Source organism: Ostrinia nubilalis, chromosome 21, assembly GCF_963855985.1.
Source record: "Ostrinia nubilalis chromosome 21, ilOstNubi1.1, whole genome shotgun sequence".
NCBI classification, from domain to species: Eukaryota; Metazoa; Arthropoda; class Insecta; order Lepidoptera; family Crambidae; genus Ostrinia; species Ostrinia nubilalis.
The window spans coordinates 265,984-287,810 of record NC_087108.1 but is presented as its reverse complement, the minus strand read 5'-3'; the positions used below and the strand labels follow the sequence as shown (position 1 = coordinate 287,810).

The 21,827-nt window shown below is 39.3% G+C and overlaps 1 protein-coding gene across 1 annotated transcript in view; it reads right to left on the bottom strand.

Moving 5' to 3' along the window:
* Nucleotides 1-21,827, bottom strand: part of LOC135082404 (uncharacterized) — a 33,193-nt gene that overhangs the window by 8,305 nt on the left and 3,061 nt on the right. The window contains exons 2-10 of the mRNA XM_063977198.1: nt 19,013-19,155; nt 18,142-18,318; nt 17,421-17,568; nt 16,912-17,011; nt 15,631-15,718; nt 5,151-5,384; nt 4,998-5,107; nt 3,799-3,981; nt 510-689 (exon numbers count right to left, since the gene is read on the bottom strand). Of these exons, the coding sequence (XP_063833268.1) occupies nt 510-689; nt 3,799-3,981; nt 4,998-5,107; nt 5,151-5,384; nt 15,631-15,718; nt 16,912-17,011; nt 17,421-17,568; nt 18,142-18,318; nt 19,013-19,155 (1,363 nt within the window). The remainder of the gene's footprint in view (nt 1-509; nt 690-3,798; nt 3,982-4,997; nt 5,108-5,150; nt 5,385-15,630; nt 15,719-16,911; nt 17,012-17,420; nt 17,569-18,141; nt 18,319-19,012; nt 19,156-21,827) is intronic.

The following is a 21,827-nucleotide window of genomic DNA, read 5'->3' as shown; positions in this document are numbered from 1 at the left end:
ATTCAAACTCTTGTTTTTTTACCCAGGAAGCTTTCCTATTGGCTGCCATTGCACGGGATTTACAGAAAATGTTTACCACATAGCTTTTTTGGATTCTTAAAATAAACTCTTAGTTTAGTCCTTTTATGAGTAAAGCTTCGGCCGAACCAAGGCGTTCAGTTTGCGTACGCAATAGCGTGCACGGTGGCGATTTAGACTGTCACGTTCGACAGACGTTACATTGGCCATAAAATAACCGCCGTTTTAAAATTAGAAAAGTCAAAGTAACAAGCGCAATCTGTTCGTCACCGAGACGCTGCATCGGACGCCGCGACCGGTAGGGGGGCTATAGAATTTGCACTCACTACGACCTCCCACTAGGTGGACCGAAGATCTGGTGAAGGTCGCAGGAAGTATGTACCTGAATGCAGGCAGAACAGAACCGGTCCTTGTGTAAATCTTTGCAGAAGACCTTTTTCCAGCAGTAGACGTTTGCCTGAAACGAACGAACAAAAGCAGTTTGAACTCACTCGGCCGTCAACTCGAAGTACAGCGTCTTCCAGCCGAACAGGTAGGCGAAGTAGCCGTTGGCGGCAACAGACGCCACCAGCAGGGTCCCAAGCACCGGCAGCGCCCAGCGCCGCCGCGGTAGCAGCAGCAGCGCCAGAACACTTGTCAGCAGGAACAGCTGCATATCTACAGCTACGAACCTGGGGACGATGTGTTCAGTCGATATTGTAATGATGCTATGTATTGTAATATGCGATATTGTATTGCAAAAATGCTGATGCGGTTACACGTGCAGTCTTGTAAGTAGGTAATGCAATTATTGCGCAATATACGACTATCTGAAGTTGTGAACTATGTGAATATACAATTAATTATAAAAATAGAAATTCCTCTAAAACATACATTGCAATATTTAAAATGCGTTACAAGATAAAAGTCTCAAAAAAATATTTTATGTGAAAGTTACTATTAAAGTTTCTGAATATAAGTCAAAATAAGTATTCAAGTTATGGAATACTTTTTATTATTATAAATAAGTTTTCTTTAATAAAAGTTTAGGTTTTATTTGAAATAAATACAGTTTTTTTTTCTGAAAAATACTTTAACAATAGTATAGGCTCGTAATCAAAATGATGTTAATAATTTAATTGTCCTATTATGTATTTAAAAGAAAGTGATACAGTAAATGAAAGCTATGTAATCCTACTGTAGCTACGAATTTAACAAAATGAGAATTAAATTAAATTTCAAGGGTATTATCTAATCCTGATAATAATTATTATATGAAACAAAATTAAATAATATCGGAAAAAAAAATTGAAATTAACAAATAAAAATATAAAGTGTTAAAGAATTTACAGACATTGGTCTAGCTTTAATTGCCATGATTTAAGTAGGTACTCTTTATTTATCAGTAAAAACAAAATACTGTCAAATAATAGCTAAAGCGAAAAAAAAAATCGGATTGAGTTTAAATGGTGAACAATGATAATCATAATAATTATTTACATTGATTTTTAGATAAATCATGATAAACTGAACAAAGTTAATAAACGCTGTATTTAGAGTAACTTACATTTACATATTTTTGTTTTTTTTTTTTAAATAGTCATTCGTTAAAATGTCAAGTAGTTTAGCTATATCAAATCGATACAATTTATTAAATTAAAAAAGTAGGATAAAAATGTAAATTTCATTCAAATAGAATATTTAAAGTTGTGAAATGAAAAGTTGACTGGTAGAAATTGCTCAATGCACTATAAAGATTCTTGTAAATTACAACTAAATCTCTGCTATCGTAAATAAGTCATAGAGTTATTTGAATTTACTAAAAAAAAATAAGTACGTTTTTGCACATTTATTACAAAGATAAGAAATAAAATTGAAGAATTAAAACTGTTTGAAATTTCAATTGAAAATATGATGTTTAATTTATTTAATTAATTTATCGTCTTGAAAAATACAAATAATGCTATGCACATAAAAATATTTTTATCAGTTATTTGGCACAGAAATAATGAAATTTAAAACCAACTAACGAAACAGTACAATGACTACGAAGGAATTCGCTGACGAATGTGAACCGCAAATAGCTCGACACTTACTTAGGTACTTTGATAAAATTAATTTCCAATAGTTGAAATTACGATTAGAAAAATGCTTAACCTTGATTAATGTATAAAATTCTTTGCCATTAATAAATCAAAACAGAAAATTATGTAATAAAATATTCACAAGACAGCACATTTTAAAATTTAAAACTTAATTGATTTTCATAGATTGTACATAAATATTTATTGTTACCACTGAAAATTATAATGACAACGAATATTTAAAAAATATGTGAGATGAATAATTTCAAATACCAATTCTAGTGATATTAAATCTGCAATTAAAACTATTTTAATTAAGCAAACAAAATTCATTACAATGAACAAATTAATAGATAAAGTCTTTAACCAATTTCTTTTAAAAGTATTGAAATTTATATTTCATGAAGTAAACTGCAAATTAATATAAAACATTTATAAATGTGTTAATAATGTTATAATTTTGGACATTATTCAGACTTCAAAATTACTTACTTAATTTGACCCTTCTACGTTAAATTCTTATTTTCTAAAAAAATACACAAATTACACAGTGGCCACATGTGAATTACAAAATTAGTTATTTAAGTATTTAAAATGTAAACATTTTTTTTTTTTCATATTCAAAAATAATGTAAAAGTTTAAGAAATACGTAATTTAGTAGGTTCTTGCTAATTCTTTAATCTCCTTAACGCGAGCTTCATCATCCGACGGCATCCGGAACCTTGACACGAACTCTCCCAGCAGCCAGCAATTAACCAACATCTGACTCGAACTCTCCCAGCGCCCAGCACATCACCAAACCTCCATCTGGCACCATCTACGCCCGGCAGCCAGCATTTCCATTTTTCTTAGTTTTAAATCTTCTTAAAATTCTCCGACATTCCATTTATTTCACTTGTTCTTCCAATTCACTGATTTTAATTGATTTCATTTTTCCATTTTAGTCCATTTATTTATACATCAATTTATTTTATTATTTTATTGCACAGCACTGCCCTAAGGCAGCACTGGCAGGGTCGCCATGTAATGTGGGAACCGGGAGTTGACAATGAAAGAGTGTATACTGTGCGATGCGAGTATATTGTGTGCGTCAGTTTACGCAGCAACGTCAAATATATAGGTTTGGCGCGTACACATACTACAATATTTTATTAGAGTTCAGAGCACATATTATTTGTAAAATAACATCTAATGTAAAACTAGCTTTTTCCCGCGGCTTTCTGCGACCAGCAGATCAAGCGCCGCAAGTGACACTGGATCGGCCACATTCTCAGAAGGAATCCCGATCACATCCACCCAAGCAGGCTCTGGATTGGAACCCCCAAGAAAAATGCAAACGTGGTCGCTCCAAGCAAATTTGGCGGCGCACTGTAGCACACGAGGCGAAGAAAATCGGCAAGACTCGGAGCGAGATCAAACGCGAAACGTTGTGGACGCCCTCTGTCTGCCCCATTTAGGGGACATATTAGGACCCAAATTAAGTCACTTAATTACTGATACTTTATCGTTGTGATCTGGCTAATTAATTCAATATCGTTAAAAAGGATATAGTTACCTAGTCCTGACAATAAAAAACTGAAAAGTTTCATCAAAGTCCGTTTAATAATTTTTACGTGAATGAGTAGCTAACATCTACCAAGCGTCAGAAACTTTCACATAATATGAATACATCTGCGCCAGCATGACGCAATAAAGATATTGACTATAGAGTGTTACCAAGTCTGCGGCATGCACTGGTTGTAGGGGTCGACCAGGTTCTGCAGCAGCAGCAGGTGCGCCCAGAACTTGCGGCGGCAGACCCTCGCTGACGTTTCCACCGCGTGCCACACTGGCCCGTCGCCCAGCCGCGCCCAGTACGTCGCCGCGAAGCCCACCGCCAGAAGGTGCAGGGCTGACAGTCTGGTGGAGAGGGAAACAGTTTACGCGGGGCACTCGATAAGTTTTTTCATATGATTTACTATTACACTCGGCGTCGAATAAATCGCACCTCCCGCGACAAGCACTTTCAAGCGTATGCATCCCCACTTCACACCAATATTGGTAGTGACACCTACTATTTGAAAGCCTAGTTCTGAACTTCATTTTATTTCTTTTTATTCTTATTAAAAGGAAAAGTTTTTAGCCCAAAAATGTGTCTTTAGAAGGATCTAGTGTCTCTTCTTAAAGCGACAGGTAGTTACGCTTGAGCAAACTTATATGATTAACTGTTAAATTGGGATTAAACGCTATACATCTGTTAAAAAGGACACGTGAGAGATCATTATTTGGTTTTATAACCAAATGTACAGTTTTAATCTAGCGGTCTCTCCACTAAGCTATGTGCTTGTATCACACTCACTCACTTAAGAGCAAAATGACGATTTGTAAGAACTATTTATTAGTCCAAACAAATAAAGAAATTTTGACTTTGACTTTGACTTTGACTTTGACACAGTGGCCAGAATACAATTTCATCGAGCGATATCGGTTTTGACAGAACGTGTTAAAATTAAATTTATTGGTTGCTTACTTTGGGGCTAGATGGCGCTGTGTGAAATTATCCAAAGATGTATTTTTTTTTATCCACAACGAGGAAGCTCTTGGCCTGTATCTCACCTGATGGTAAGTGACGATCAGGCCGAAGGTGGAAGCGAGCTTCACCCGGAATCCTCAACCACGGAGGAACTGGCTATCTTACCTCAACTGCCGGAACATACAATGCTGTTAACATTGTTGTTATGGCGACAGACTTAGGTAAGATGGTGGTAGCTAGCCAGGCGGACTTAGAACAAGCCCTACCACCAACCAAACCGAACAGAAAAATATGCCCCCACTGGGAATCGAACCCGGGACCTCTGTGTCTGAAGCAGGTGGTCTTACCACTAGACCACAGAGGCGGTTAAATTGTATTTTTCTAAGCCTCCGCCGCACCGTACCTGATGAACCGGGCCAGCCAGATCTTGGGCAGCAGCCTGAGGCCGACGCTGTGAGTCCGCGCCTGCCGCAGCAGCTGGTGCGCGAGCAGGAAGTTGACCCAGCACTGTACCTGATGAACCGGGCCAGCCAGATCTTGGGCAGCAGCCTGAGGCCGACGCTGTGAGTCCGCGCCTGCCGCAGCAGCTGGTGCGCGAGCAGGAAGTTGACCCAGCACTGTACCTGATGAACCGGGCCAGCCAGATCTTGGGCAGCAGCCTGAGGCCGACGCTGTGAGTCCGCGCCTGCCGCAGCAGCTGGTGAGCGAGCAAGAAGTTGGACAGCAGCACGAACATCTCCACCAGCGACGTGCCGTTGCGCACCGGCTCCACCACCGGCGTCCGCATCATCTGAGAGGGACAACAACAGTTTAAAAAACCATGAAGAATCAGATGGGGATGACTGTAGGGACTATTCTCTCCTCTCGTTCCCACCACTGCAACTCCTGTGTGGCCAGGATCTACAGCTTGACCGCCACAAAAACCCAACCAATTAAGGTCAAGTTTGTCCCGGGGGAAAGTTAAACTGTCATTGGACCCGCAACAAAATTAATCAGAAGAACATAGGAGGAGTTCGAAATTAAGGTTCGACTTCCCGATGGGGATGATTGTAGTGTAACAATCTGCCGCCAGTCTGCTTGTGACCACGGCTGCAGCATAGCAGCCGAAACGTCAAGCCGTAATGTAATGTAAATCATTGATAAACGTCGGGTTAAGACCCGTGTCTTACTATTTTAGTTATACAAACGATATTTGCTTAAGGGCTATATTTCACCGGGACACCATGGCGGTGCAACCAGTCGCCGCTACCAACAAAATGTATACAGCTCTATAGAGAGTTACTCACCTGGTGTCCGTTTGGTTGCGCAAAGCTGTATACATTTTGTTGGTAGCGGCGACTGGTTGCGCCGCCCCACAGTGGTCCCGATTTAATAAAACATGGACATTGATGCTAGAGGCACGAAATTTTTTTTGATGGTTACTGCTATGATAACTAATAAGGCAAAAAAATATTACAATCCTACGACGTCTATTTCGTAGTAAAAAAAAATATATACATATTTTTTGTATGGAAGAAATTACGTTTCTGTCAATTTTTCGAAATTCTTTAACGATGTCAAGATGCCGATCACACATGTTATAAAACAAGTGATTCTGAGTATTTCATGCGAAGATACTTGTCACTTATCTCTGCGTACTTTTGAGTTATCGAGGGTTGAAAAATCGATTTTTTTATATTAAATATTTGCACGAAAAATTGCCAGAATTACAATATGGTGTATAAGGGACACCTTTGATGACACATAACAACGACTCGCACTCGCGCGCGCTCGTATGCATCAACTTTTACTAAAATAAAAAAAAATTAAGTGAAGTACTTAATACAACGTTGTATGTATAGGTCCGCTGGCCGTCAAAAAGTAGCTTATACGAGAGGTTGCCCAATTTACAATATGTCCATCATTGATAACTCACACAAATATCGTCTCTCTCTGAAGGATAACAAGTTTTTTTTGTTTCCAGAAGCTCTTGATAGGATGGAAGCCCATAAATACTCTCTGAAGCGAGAATGAATCTCAAATTGCGATATTGCCATTTTGACAAATTACATGATGTAACTAGCGCTAACGTTTATCTTCAGGTAGACACAGTTTTAAGTTAAAAGATTGTCTACTATTTCACACTGTTCTTCGTTTTGGAACAGTTCTTTGATTATAGGAAGTCGCTAATTTCGTTTTGTTAGACTCTTTCAGTGTAGCACATAAAGCGTAAACTAATTCCTCCTCAGAATGATCTAAAAGTGTTAGAGAGCGCCTCTTCTTCTGCAGAAGAAGAATTTTGCATAAATCTTCAAAAGGTTTTTTATTTATACTAAAAGTCGATGGTTGCACATCTACTTCCGCAGTCTCATCAACTGGAGCGTCTTCCTCAGTATTAACGTTGTCTATGCGTTGTGTTAACTTGGTAAAAAACATTGTTTAAATCTATATTTTTACAATTCGGCCAGACAATTTGAGAGTCTAGCCAATGCGAATTCTGGTGCAAAAATGTCTTTTGGGCTCTGCTGGAAGCAGACCATATCTTCTTTGATATATTTCTTGTAAAATTACGACTTAATGATTTGATAATTACTCAAATCTTCGGAAGAAAATTCAATGCCAATACGTTCGTCATTTTAGTCTGAAATGGTCTGGCCGAAATGTAAAAATATAGATTTAAAAAATGTTTTTTACCGAGTTAACACAACGCATAGACAACGTTAACACCGAGGAAGACGCTCCAGTTGATGAGACTGCGGAAGTAGATGTGCAACCATCGACTTCTGGTATAAATAAAAAACCTTTTGAAAATTTATGCAAAATTCTTCTTCTGCAGAAGAAGAGGCGCTCTCTAACACTTTTAGATCATTCTGAGGAGGAATTAGTTTACGCTTTATGTGCTAAACTGAAAGAGTCTAACAAAACGAAATTAGCGACTACCTATAATCAAAGAACTGTTCCAAAACGAAAAACAGTGTGAAATAGTAGACAATCTTTTAACTTAAAACTGTGTCTACCTGAAGATAAACGTTAGCGCTAGTTACATCATGTAATTTGTCAAAATGGCAATATCGCAATTTGAGATTCATTCTCGCTTCAGAGAGTATTTATGGGCTTCCATCCTATCAAGAGCTTCTGGAAACAAAAAAAACTTGTTATCCTTCAGAGAGAGACGATATTTGTGTGAGTTATCAATGATGGACATATTGTAAATTGGGCAACCTCTCGTATAAGCTACTTTTTGACGGCCAGCGGACCTATACATTATACATACAACGTTGTATTAAGTATTTCCCTTAATTTTTTATTTTATTTTATTAAAAGCTGATGCATACGAGCGCGCACGAGTGCGAGTCGTTGTTATGTGTCATCAAAGGTGTCCCTTATACACCATATTGTAATTTTGGCAATTATTCGTGGAAATATTTAATATAAAAAAATCGATTTTTCAACCCTCGATAACTCAAAAGTACGCAAAGATAAGTGACAAGTATCTTCGCATGAAATACTCAGAATCACTTGTTTTATAACATGTGTGATCGGCATCTTGACATCGTTTAAGAATTTAGAAAAAATTACAGAAACGTAATTTCTTCCATACAAAAAATATCTATATATTTTTTTTTACTACGAAATAGACGTCGTAGGATTGTAATATTTTTTTGCCTTATTAGTTATCATAGCAGTAACCATCAAAAAAAATTTCGTGCTTCTAGCATCAATGTCCATGTTTTATTAAATCGGGACCACCGTGCGCCCGCGCCATGGTGTCCCGGTGAAATATAGCCGTTATAGTAATGTTTGTGAATACGGGCGTTAAAAATAACAAATAGTATTTATTTATTTATTTATTTAATTAGGACAACCAACAAGACAGACACAAATTCAAGCAAAGGGGTTTACATACATAATTTTGTCTTAGGACTAGGTGCTATCTTAATTACAGGCTGCCACGGCATGCAAAAGTGGACTTTGACAGAATGTGAAACTTAAACGTACAGCTGATTTTGACACAATATTCAATTTAATTTAATTTATTTCTATTTAGAACAATTTTAAACCTCAAATTTAACTGGCAGATCTTGGCTAAACGGACACATGTGCAAATGAGAGTTGTATTTTTTTCTTAAATTTCCCCAGCGAGTCAGAAAAGATATCTATATCTCCCTCCTTACTGCACCTATTATATTGCCTCTGAAGCCTATTCATGGTGGCATGATGACCCAGGTTGCTTTTGGAACCCTGCACTAAAAAGGGTACATATCTTGCGCGTCGAGGTAACTTGAAAGGGGCATTTAGGTTGATGGATTCCAACAACTTTGGACAGTCCACCACGCCGTTTATGATCTTGTGCAGAAGTATCTGATCCAAGAGTTGTCTGCGATCTTGCAAGCTGTGCAGTCCGAAATGAGCCAAGCGTTCCCCATACTTCGGAAGACTCCTGGCCTTCCCGGTCTGATATGAGAGATGCCACATGAACCGCTTCTGGATGCGCTCAATTCGCTTCACATGAACATCATAGTGAGGAGACCAAACCTGAATACAGTACTCAAGACCTGAACGAACAAGAGTCACGTACAGCAGTATTTTAGAGGAAGACTTTTTAAATTCCTTTGCGTTTCGCAATACAAAACCAAGCATCCTAAACCCTCTCGTGACGACATGATCGATATGCTTGTGAAAACGCAGGTTCTTATCCATAATGACCCCCAGGTCGCGAATCGACTCCACTTCCTCCAAAATTTGCCCGTTGACACTGTATACTGGCGATGGACTTTCCCTACTTCTCGTGAAACGAATAAATTTACATTTCTCCGTGTTTAGGTACAATTTATTTAAACTACACCACTGAGACAACCTATCAAGATCTTTTTGCAAAAGATGTGAGTCGCTAACATCTTTGATCTGCATACAGAGTTTCATGTCGTCTGCATAAAGGAAGCAAGAGGCATGGTCGAATACTGTAGTCATGTCGTTTATAAATATATTAAAGAGTATTGGCCCAAGATGCGAACCCTGCGGCACTCCTGAAGTAGCATGAAACGACTCCGATGAGAAACCTCTCATGACGACTCTTGACTCCCGCTGTCCGAGATATGATTCAAACCACTCAAGAAGACTGCCAGTAATGCCAAAGTTAGATAGTTTATTTAGTAAAATTTTGTGATCGACTGTGTCAAAAGCTTTGCTTATGTCAGTGTAGATAGTATCGACCGGGAAACGGGAGTCGAGAGACCCAGCAACCAGTTGGACAAACGGGATGAGATTTGTTGCAGTGGAACGTGATACCATGAAGCCAGATTGCTGAGGTGAAATCAAGTGTTTTATGTGGCACGATAAATAAGGGCAGACTAAGGCCTCGAATACCTTGCTAAAAACTGACAGTATAGAGATGGGTCGGTAGTTTTTCACAGAAGCAGCGTCACCGGACTTGAAAATCGGAATGATTCTTGCTTCCTTCCAGATAGAGGGAAATACTCCCGTGGACAGAGAAGCGTTAAATATGATGGTCAACGGCAAAGACAAACAGTCGTAGCATTGGGCCGCAAACAAAGAAGGAATGCCGTCGGGACCTGCACCTTTAGTTCTATCTAAATATTTCAAATTATTTTTAACTTCCCTTTGGCTCAAAGATAGTCCGAGTCCGAAGGAACCCGAGTTAATATTTTGTACCCCAACCATGGTGTTATGGGGCAAACTTGGTCTGTATACAGATGCGAAGAAGGACGCAAAGAGATTGCAGATCCCAGTCCCACTGGACTCCTCCCTGACATCAAATCTCATAGTAGAAGGATAGGGATTACTGTTTACTTTTTTACCTTTCAGAAAGGTCCAGAATCTTTTGGGGTTGGTTGATAGTGAGTCCTCAATTTTGGAAATGTAACTATGATAGCAGGAGTCAATCATGTCCGAACATCGTTTTTTTAATGTTTTAAAGGCTAGCTCATCTAAGGGGTTTTTATACTTTTGATAATTTAATCTGAGTTTATATTTTTCGCGTATGAGGCGAATCAGATCCTTAGTGTACCAAGGGGGAAACTTCTTCGTGGCAGGCTTACATTTGGGGACGTGCGTAGAGATAGCTTCCTTCAAAATACTGTAAAACTTATCTGTCATTTCATCGACAGAGTTGCAAGCTGCCAGATTGCCCTCCCATGGAATTGAATTTAAATATGACTTAATTTTGGTAATGTCCGCTTTAAAAAAGTTTGGTCTTTCCGAAATGGTGCATGAAGACATAGTAGCAGAGTTACTAATAGACACTTCAAACTCAAGAGGCGGGTGATACTGGTCAATATTTGTAAGTAATGAACTACAGCGTAAAACATTCAAAGGGCCAAGATTAGAGAGAACCAAATCCAAAATCTTGCACTTATCATTTATAACCATGTTGTGTTGCTTCAAATTATTCAGAGCCAAAAAATCAAGCAGGGCAATTTCCAAAGGGGGTTTTAGTTGATTAGCAGACGGCTTAGTTTCATCGGTCCAATCTATGCAGCTGAGATTAAAGTCCCCGAGGATTAATGTATTCGAGTTTGATTCTAAGACTCTGTTAGTGTTATCTAAAAAGTGGTCTAATATACTTTTATTAATTGGAGGTGGAAGGTACACACTGCAGATTAAAAGTTTGCTGACAGTTTTTTTATTTTTAGAAATGGTTAATTCTATCCAAAGATCCTCGCATTGGCTTTCGAACCGATGCATCCGGCGGGAATGCAGACGCTTGGTCACAGCAATGAGTACCCCACCACCCGATTTGTGCCTATGAAAACCGCTAGTTTCGCGATCCCGCCTGTATACCACGAATCGATCGTCCAAAATTTCTGAGTCAAATATTGTGCTATTTAGCCAAGTCTCGCACATAACTAAGATATCATAGTCACAGCCAATTACACTTTTATATAACTCAGTTGTCTTCGTTCGAAGACCCCTAACATTTTGAAAATATATATTTAACTTATCGAATGTAACTATTAGAAATATTGTACTCCAGTTTTAAAGAAACTATATAATTATAATTAGTACCTAACTTAAGCTAAACTATCCAGCGTCGCCGCGCTACGAACCAGGACATATTCAGACGTATCTGTTTTACGCATATATATGCGTCCGCCTCGAACCCAAACATGTTTGTATTGGAGTTCCTTCGCCCGGTTCCGAGCCATACCATGAAGAAACTTGTTGTCGGGTGACAGATTTTCCACTACGTATATTGGTGTTCTCTTGTCTGACTTAAGCCCCACATGTCCCGTGTTTAATCTATCCTGAGGATGACTTTTATTGTATTTCATCACGGCTGCCAACAGGGAGTCCCGGTTGCGAGGGCTGCTTAACTTAACCAGGATGGAACGGGGGCGAGGACTCTCGGGGTTTTTCTTTGCGGTACGCGAGCAATAATGGACATCTGACTCCGATATGGGACAAGACACGGCCTTGCCTAGTTGTGTCACGATTGTCAGCAAATTCTCAGACTTATGTTCCGGAACACATTGGATCTCCAAGTTCGAAGAACGAGATATTTGTTCAATCTGGTTGAGGCGGTTGGTGATAGAATTTAATTCACTCCGTATCATGTCCCTATCCTTCTCAATTGAGTTGATTTTAGTCATACAATGGCTCAAATCCGTTTTGAATGATTCAAACGAGTCATTCATGAATTGAATCGATTCCGTAAGTCCGGAGATCTCGCCTCTAATAGCCTTCAACTGTCTGTTCCAATCACTCTTTAGTTCGCATGTAAAATCTCTCATTACAGCACGCAGCTCCTCCTGAATTATAGTACGCAATTCCGAACGTGATACATTTGTGTCACCGGCCGGTTCAATGAGTGATTGAGGTTTCTTGCGGCGCACAGTAACATTTGCATCGGGATTCATATTGCTAGGTGTAGATGGACGAACCGGAGTGTTTAGAGTTATCGCTGCGCGGCCTCCTAGTCCGGCACTCGGGACATAGCCAGTCCCTCTTAGCCTTAGCCGATAAATTACCTAGGTCTTCAGCGGAAATAGCAACGCATAAGCTGTGATATGATGACGCACAGGCACCGCATTCCATGCGATCACTATCGGTCAATGTAGAACGACAAGCGGCGCACTGATTCATTGTAATTAAGTTCAAAATCGGAGCTTCTTACGCAAGTAAACAATCCAAACCCCAACGGACGGCGCACTGTGGTCAATTTTCAAACTTTAGCGGTAGAAAATTCAACTTTATCAATGTGCAGGTAATCCGAAAAATAAACGATATTTCTATTTTAGGGTTAGTTGTTTACATTATAAAGAAATATCATCAGTGTACTCTTATCGGTTCCTAAGATTCATTAATTTAAAGTTAATAATCTGTGTGTTCTAGTATTTCTATTTTAAGATAGACGGATTTGTGCGAGTTTTCTTTTGTTATTTGCTAAATACCTATCCAATAGCGAGTTTAGTAAAAAATGGTGATAATTAGTGAAGGTCAGTACATTCTATTTTCATATTAACAATTTAAAATCTGGCAGATTTTCATATCATAAATAAATAGGGAATTTGACTACCGTTTTTATACATATTTAGCAGATAAAAAGGAACATACGTTTTTAGGAACTAATTAGAAATAAAAACTTTTGTTATTTGGTCATAGGCTGAAGTGTTACCTATTCAAAAATATCAGTTTTATTTGCAGAAATTTGCAGTTTCATTGGATTTTTTCAATTTTTTAGGCAATGGAAGTGCTATCAAAAACATGGAATTATTTGAATTATTATCAAAAAATCCTCCGATGAAGCTGATGTCCCAGAATAGCAAAGATTTATTGTTCAACTTTATTTTAGACTCTATTGGAGTATCAGAATTGAACATAACAAACCAAAAAAAATTTCAAAATGCAATTCATAATTTTTGTACAATTACTTCAAGATTGTGGCTGAAATCAGCTCAAAACAGTAAAAAATTGCGAAATATCACCTTCACATGCCTTCATAAGATTTTATGAGTGTCTGTTACATATTTCGTAAAAAATACAATAAGAAATAAACAAGCTCGTGGCGAAATAAACAAGAAAATTGTAGCAGAAAGAAAAGTACACATTCAAACGCAATTCAAGGAGTAACTTGGTTTGCTAGTTGATGTTCCTAAGCCTGGGTTCGGGAACAGCAATGATGGCAATACTGCTAGATGCTTCTTTGCTAATCCGGGTAAGTATATCGTCAAATATTACCGGAATTGATAGCGAGCTAATTGAGAGGTTCGGTATCATCTTAAAAACCCTTATCTCTGGTTACAAAATAAATAGCGTCAAATTCGGAGAATATGCTAAAGACACTGCTATGAAATATGTTGATCTTTATAATTGGTATTCTATGACACCAACCATTCATAAAGTTTTAGTACACGGCAAAAACATCATAGACAATTTCATACTACCAATCGGCATGCTCGGAGAGGACTCGCAAGAAAGTCGCCATAAAGACACCAGAAAAATGGCCAGACAACTAAACAATGAAGATCTCATTAAAATACTGCTTCTATCTTCAGATCCCATCATGTCTAATATGAGATCTATAACCGTGAATAATAAGAACACCTTGTCAGCTGAAGTTCTAAATTTGTTACAAGAACCAGAAGTCGTAATCATTGAGGGATGACTTTCACATACCTAAATTATGTATAAAATAAAAGTATTTAACGTTTAAGCATGATATTCTATATAATATAATTAAGTACCCCTAAATTCTTAAAATTGACCACTGTGCGGCGCAAGCGGCGCTTGAGCGGGACGGCAATTATGGCAGCTGTCTCTTATCGTAGCGGGGGAGAGGTAAGGCGCCCCGCAAGTCCGCAGCCGGTTGCCGCGCGTGAATGTTGCGAAATAGTATTTTTGATGGTTGCACTATTCACAGGATTATAGCACTTATCGCAATTAGAAACACGTTACCAGGCCTGGCTCACTCCGCGCGGTACATCCGATAATTACCTACAGCGAAGCGCCCCGCCGGCGGGTATTATATCAGTCGAGTGTCACGCGCGCGCACGTCAGGACGCTGGCGTGCGTTGTAGTATGTACCTAATTCTATGATCGAAGTATTATTTAAAAATGGACATAAAGAGAAATAAATATTGTGCGGGGTTCGGGTGTTTAAATTCGAAAAGAAATCTACACCGGATTTATCTTTTTTTTCGCTTCCCAAAGATGCTGAAAGGTATGTTGGTCATGTAGGTAATCAATAATTCTTAGGATAGTATAGGAACCTAACCTACCATGACTACTGCTCAGAATGCGTTCGTTCGTTTCAGCCAAATGACGTCCACTGCTGGACAAAGGCCACTCCCAAGGTTTTCCATAATGAATGCGTACTTACCTACATACGTACCTCATTACATATAAGTAGATTAATTAATTTTTCACTAGACAGCAACCCTAACAACGTAAGAAGAGTTCAGAGGCACGCGATAGAAAGAGACAAAACTTGTAGGTGAATAAAATTGTAGGTACGTAGTGCTGTGCGAGCTGAATTCCACTGTATCGCGTCGTAGTAAGACTCGCATTTATTTAAATCGTCTTGCGGAGTAATCCTTCTGTACCTGTACTATTACTTATTCTGTGACGTTACGTAGACACCAAAATCACGCGCACTCACGCTGGAATCACACTCAGTAGCAGACAACACGTCCACTCTCGAGTGCAAGTTGGACGAAAAAGAGAGAACATCTATCCGAAAATTCAATGTATCCAGCTTTCATCTTTTCGCAGAGCCACATACCTAATACTGAAAACTATACAAGATATCGTAAAACTGGGGTTACTGATCCTAAAAGTGCTTCACTTTTTGTCAATCGGTACCAATAAATAAATCAGTAAACCCCTTTTAGATATCTTGTATAATTTAGAAATAACCAAGTTAGATCACATGGTGAGATATCATAGACTATACAGAATGGAAAAGATAAGTCGTTGTACGGGTACCCTGTATAGTCTATGATAAACGAGTTTTAATATGAACCTTAGAACTCAGTAAAAAGGAGTTTATCCTTTGGGGAAATAGGGGATGAAACACTTGTACATTATCTGTGACTTACATGTTCTAAGCTCCTCGTGTTGTAGGTGTAGGACATGTAGTAGAACACCGCGCCGTGCAGGTTGATGACCAGCAGGATCACCACCACCCTGCAATAAGTAAGTACATAATAAGGTCAGCTGGTAGAGAATGACGTATGGCATTAAGCTCGCCTTTTTGTACGGAACATTGTTGTGTGTGCAATAAAGTCTTTAGATAAATAAATAAATAATTATATGGCGGATTTACACTATGCGGAAATTAGCCAAGTCAAAAAAACAGAGAAGTGGGGTTGAAATTCATTCATTTTTCATCCCCACCCGTCTTTTTATTTTACTTGACTTGGCTAATTTCCGCGCAGTGTAAACGCAGCACTACGTTATAGAGCGTGTCATCCACGACACGCCCCAACAATTTTTGGTCGAGGGAATCGCGGGGTGCGGGGAGTTAGATCCGAGCAATCCGAGCGTCATTATTGTAGTGTGCGTGTGCACTCATGGATAATTTAGCGTGTACCGTTAACACTCAAAAATTGTCGAAAGAATGGTGGGGCGCGTCTTTGTGGATGGCACGATCTATACATTATGTGTTTATCATTAAAATTAAAATAAAATTCATAAAATTCATTTATTTTTGCAAATAGGCTTTAAAAAAGCGCTTTTACAGAGGGTCTCGTGCTCCTAAAGTGGAGACTAATCTACCCGACCACTGGCCGGAATACGTAGCGTGGGCAGGCCTCCCAGTAGGTGGACCGACGATCTGGTGAAGGTCGCGGGAAAAGCCTGGATGCGGGCAGCGCAGGACCGGTGGTTATGGAAATCCTTGGGGGGAGACCTATGTCCAGCAGTGGACGTCACTAAGCCGTATGGTGACGGCAGAGTAGAATACATTTGTCACCAACCCATACTCTTCTCGCGGGTGTCGTAAGAGGCGACTTAGGGACTACATATCAACCAGAGAACGGGCAGCAGCGCTCTCTGATAAACATCAATCTTTTAAACTGCGATCTCCAACCCGCCTGCCAAGCGCGGGGATTATGGCAAAACCCTCCACTATAGTAGAGGAGGCTCATAGTCCAGGAGTGGACTGTAAAGGGCTGTTTTCAAAGATTGAAAGATTTTATTTATTCACAGAGATAATGTGGTACAATAAATGTGGTCTTAAATTAAAGAAAGGTGCAGCTTATCTTACCAGCGCAACTGGCATGTGAATTTGTGCATAAAAAATCATTATTAAATTACAATTACATTTGATGATGATGATGGACGTCATTTGGCTGAAACGAACGAACGAAGGTAGGTACCTGACTCCTGAAAGCGGCGCGAGGTCGGGCGCGCGCTCGGTGCAGTCGGTGAGGCGCCGCCAGTTGCTGCGCGCAGACCACGCCATCAGCAGTGGGCTCTCTGAAACAATTCGTTTTGCACATTCGGAGTTGGTTCTGGTCACTAACGATGCTGAACAGCGAAATTAATGGCAACGCTTGCCTTATGGAAAGCTGACTCTGCGTAACAGGAATGAGCAAGGAAAAATACAAGGAAAGAAAACACAATGTCGATCTTTCCATTCATCTTGCTAGCTCCTAAAAGTTATTTCGTCTACATTTGAGTTTGTATTCTGAGAACAGATAGAGGTTATGATTATACATTACCTACCTACTTATTATGAAAAGTTTAACTTTGGGTTCGCTTCGCGTCTGTTTGTGGGCCACGGATAATACGAGTATGTTCACATAGATTTTGGTGTTCAAAAACATCATAGAAACAATTACAAACTAAATAATATCTCATCAAAATATTATAGTGTGAAACTCACTTTTCTCACTATCAGGCGTGTTCAGGTCATAGACAGTGCCGACTACATTCAAGAACAGAACACAGAGGACCACCGCAGTGAATATGATCACTGGGGTGTCCACCTCGCTGGAGGCCCTGGCTTGTCTCTGCTCCGTGGTGCGGCAGTACTGAAATGGCGTAAACAAAATATCAAGCAATAAAGAATTGAATATTTGGTCAGGGTTATAAGAGTTAGAGCCCTTTAATTTCACGTACTACAGTAGCGGCTGCAACAGGATACGTGGGATTCCTTGGCGAATGGGAGTTAGACACGTCCGCTAAGTTTACTCACTAAATGCATGTTCCCTTAGGTCGCTATTGGCGGGATGACGGAGGATCGCTATTCACATGCACTTCTTCTAGAGTTAGTCTGCGGGCACGAAACAGGCGACGATCCGCCATCGCCGAGCGATGGCGGAGCGACGCGTCGGCGATGAGGAGTAGTATTGCGATCGCCCCGCCCGTTTTGTGCGCGTCACCATATACTGTCCGTGTCCATGTTGTTGTATGCATCGCCGTCGCTCCGCCATCGCTCGGCCGTCGCCAGTTTCGTGCTCGCAGACTGAGAGACTGATGCCCGTTTTCACCATCAATACCTAAATTTTAAGTGAACCCTATGAAAACAAAATTCATATTATGTGTTACCATTGGGGTCACTTAAAAATTAGGGATTGATGGTGAAAAGGGCATGAGAGTCCTACCTCAATAGAGTGCGGGGTGGAATGGAAGCCCTGCGCCTGCGCCCAGCGCGCCACGCAGCGCTCGAAGCGCCAGCTGTTGTTGCGATCAGAAGGATCCTCCAGCGGGCAGCGTGAGCTCACGCAGTAGCCGCGACGAACCAGAGTGCGGTTGAAGTTCTGCGGGATCTTCGAGTACTCCTATAAAAATATACAAAACTTAACGTAGACGGTTCCTGAAATGAGGATTAACCCCCCAGGTGGTAGGTACTAAGCCAAGGAGTAGAAGGCGCAATCTCCCCACCACTATAACAACCAACAGCATGCAAACTATAGTAGAGAACGTTATCAACGTTATATTGTTTTAAACTTTCATGGTCACTAACAGTAGTCATTTACGGGATTGCTAGTGCTACCATGTAACTTTCTATTTTTCTTTTTTTTTATAAAGATTATTAGCAATTTGTATCGCCCAAATTACTAATAGTCCCATTAGCCCCTCGTGTTAAGCTAAATAAGCTTGTGTTACGAGTGGGCTCACCACAATAGTCGGCGGTGGGATTCGAACCCGCGTTCCTCGGATCTCGAGTCGGCCACTCCGACCCCTTCACCGTTCGGCTATCGTGGTTATAATGCGTTTGCCTGATGTCTGCCAGTAACATCTCACCCGCTAGATCTTCAGTTTCTCCGTGATCATGGCGCTACCAACATGCCGAAATATCGAAAACTCGTAAATAAAAAGGTACATGGTAGCAATCCCGTAGATAACTATTTTAAAGTAGAAAAAGTTGTTTGTCAGTGCTTTGTGGCGCGAGGCAAGAAGCCCTGAGACAGTCAGACTATCGCGCCTGGCGAAGCAAATCTCTTCTCTCCTTCATTTGGAACAGGTATTCACCAGCATCAAGTCGTAAACGGGGTCGCCAGCGCTACGCGGCGCGAGGCGGAAGGCGCCGAGGCAGTACAGGCCACCGCGCCGCGACAGGCAGGCCTCGTAGTCGTCCAGGTGGAACACGCGAGGCATCCGGTAGTACTCCTCATCTGGAACCAACACTTTTATGGAAGTATTTTTTTGTGTTGAGGCTATTCTGGGTCTATGAAGTCCCAGTATCACTGTGACCGGTACCGATCTATAAATAATTATTGTGATCGCCACTGTTTTCCTTACAGTTCGCCTCCGAGTCCTGCATCCATTAGATAGTGCAGTATCTTTTGGGGGGTGATATTTTTTTATGTAAGTTACCTAATACGGTTTATTCCCGTTGTCCCCGCTAGTTGGTCCATATACAGGGTGGAATTTTGTAATGCCACCTGGAGGGAAAGTACTCTTAATACTGTAGATAGAAAATTTTACTGAAAGGAAACATTCCTTTATTTTTGAAAAGGAAAATAACTGCATTAAAAAATTTCCGGAAAATTTTCGAAAATTCACAACCATACCATACCTACCACTTTTTGTAAATAAATAAAATCATGTAAGATTTCATGGTTTATCTTTAATTTGATTTATCAAGTTTGTTAGAGAGATTTCATCCTTATACCTACTTAACCCTAACGATCAATGCAATAAAATACAGGATGTCATTTTTAACAGATATTAGTTGGTTCGATTCCCGGGTGTAGCAAGCAATTTTTTGGAAATCTTTGAATGCAGTTCTATTTCTTTAAAAAAATAAAGGAATGTCTTTTTTGAGTAAAATTTTCTATCTACAGTATTAAGAGTACTTTCCCTCCAGGTGGCATTACAAAATTACACCCTGTATACTTCCCAAGTAACATTTTACTCCATTTAAGAGTTCAATAGTCGTTCACATGTACTCCACAAGCTGTGTATGTCAGCTGTATACGAGCTGTATAGCTTGCTATAATGCTTTTATAGAACCAGTTTGGGCACAAATTAGACAGCTTTAAGTTCACTATGGCTGTACATTAGCAGTATAATAGCATTATAATAGCAGTTTAAGTAGTAACATCGTACTTAAGGCTGACTTACGGCACTATATGGGACGCAGTGTGAACCATACAACGTACGTGAGGACAATAAAGAGTAACAAGTGGCTAAATGCACAGCTTTCAAAGTTATAAAGTCCGACAAAAGTACTCCAATGCTACATAAAGTTCACGTGTGTCCTAAATTATTTCCACATTTTAATATTAGTTTGGTATTTGTACGTGAGTGCCAAGAGGGAAACAACTCGGGCGGATAATCATTTATGCAAATAATAACACGGGTTTTAAATACTTAATAATGTTAATGCCATTGGGAATGCAACTTTATCGTGAAATGTATACATATTTACAGCTAAAATATTTACGCGCCTCTGTAAAAACGCGATATTCATTTTAAAATATTTAAAACTGGCTGAGAGGAAATCTACAATTTTCAGTTTTTGATATTGGATTGGCATTATAATTATATTACGGTAATTAATTATAACATGAAACCAAAACTCAATCGCTCTATCTGCGAATTTTGTGATAAATCTGCATTAATTTTGGAGATTTATTTGGTAAATATTTTAGGTTATGTAGAACAAAATGGTGGAAATGAAATACGGCTATGTGAACTGTTATAACTCCAATTTAATGCGGTGAGCGTATATTAGGTTCACATGTGTTCTGTTAGAATGCTGTTATCTATATGAAGTTCCACATTTGTACCACTACAGCGCTAATGTCTATAAATTTATTCTAATGTGAACTTATGTACAGCTTTAAGATGTACCTAGTTCAGGTCAATTGTGTATCTTTAATTCTTTCAAATACTGAAATTTTAGAGATCCGCAATAAAAATTATTAATGTCCGTTAAATCGCCTAGCCCAGGTACTAATAGTCAAGTATGAATACCTAAAGCATCAGACGGTAGTGTTCCCGGTTTAAATTCGTTTATTATGCTTGACAATTTATTCAAAGCGGAATGAGGAATACGATTTTCAATAGCTCATGTTCTTATTTTTTTTGCGAAAGGTTAAATAATTGTCCAAATCAAAATGGTATTCACTATCACTTGAACTGCAATCATCACACTCTGATATCTGGTATATTTTGAAGGGAAATTTCAGGTTCAGGCATAATATTTTCCTCTGCATCATGTACAGAACCACCATGAACAACTAAAAACAGGCTTGGGGAAATGTGTAATAGAATATCACATTCACATTCGTGTTCAGCTTAAAGCAAATAAGAGTAGTACTTGTGGACAAATAAACTGCTATTGATGTTAATGGACAACACATATAGTCCTTTTAACAGCCTACAGTGTACATGCGAACCATTGAAACACTTTTGTACAGATAGTAAAAAAAGGTTATTTTAATTATCACAAACAAGTCCTACTACAGCTACTAGCTGTATAACAGTCTAAAACAAGTAAACATAACAGCCTTTGGCTTTATAAATGACCACGTGTGTTCTATTAAAATGCTAGCTCTATAACATCGTACAAGTAGGCCGTTAAACAGCGGTTGCCGTATCTCTACCCTCCTATAATGCTCTTAGTCAGATGGCTGACTAAAGGATAGTTGTTAGAGTATTATAACACCAACAATCGTATAAAAGTATAACTCTACACTAGTCTACACTCCTATAAGTCCCTTAGACAGGTATAGGTGTAATTAATTGCAATTATACAGCTTATACATCACGAGTGAACTGTACTAATGCTTTAAGTACACATTGGAACTAAATGTGAACTCTTAAATGGAGTAAAATG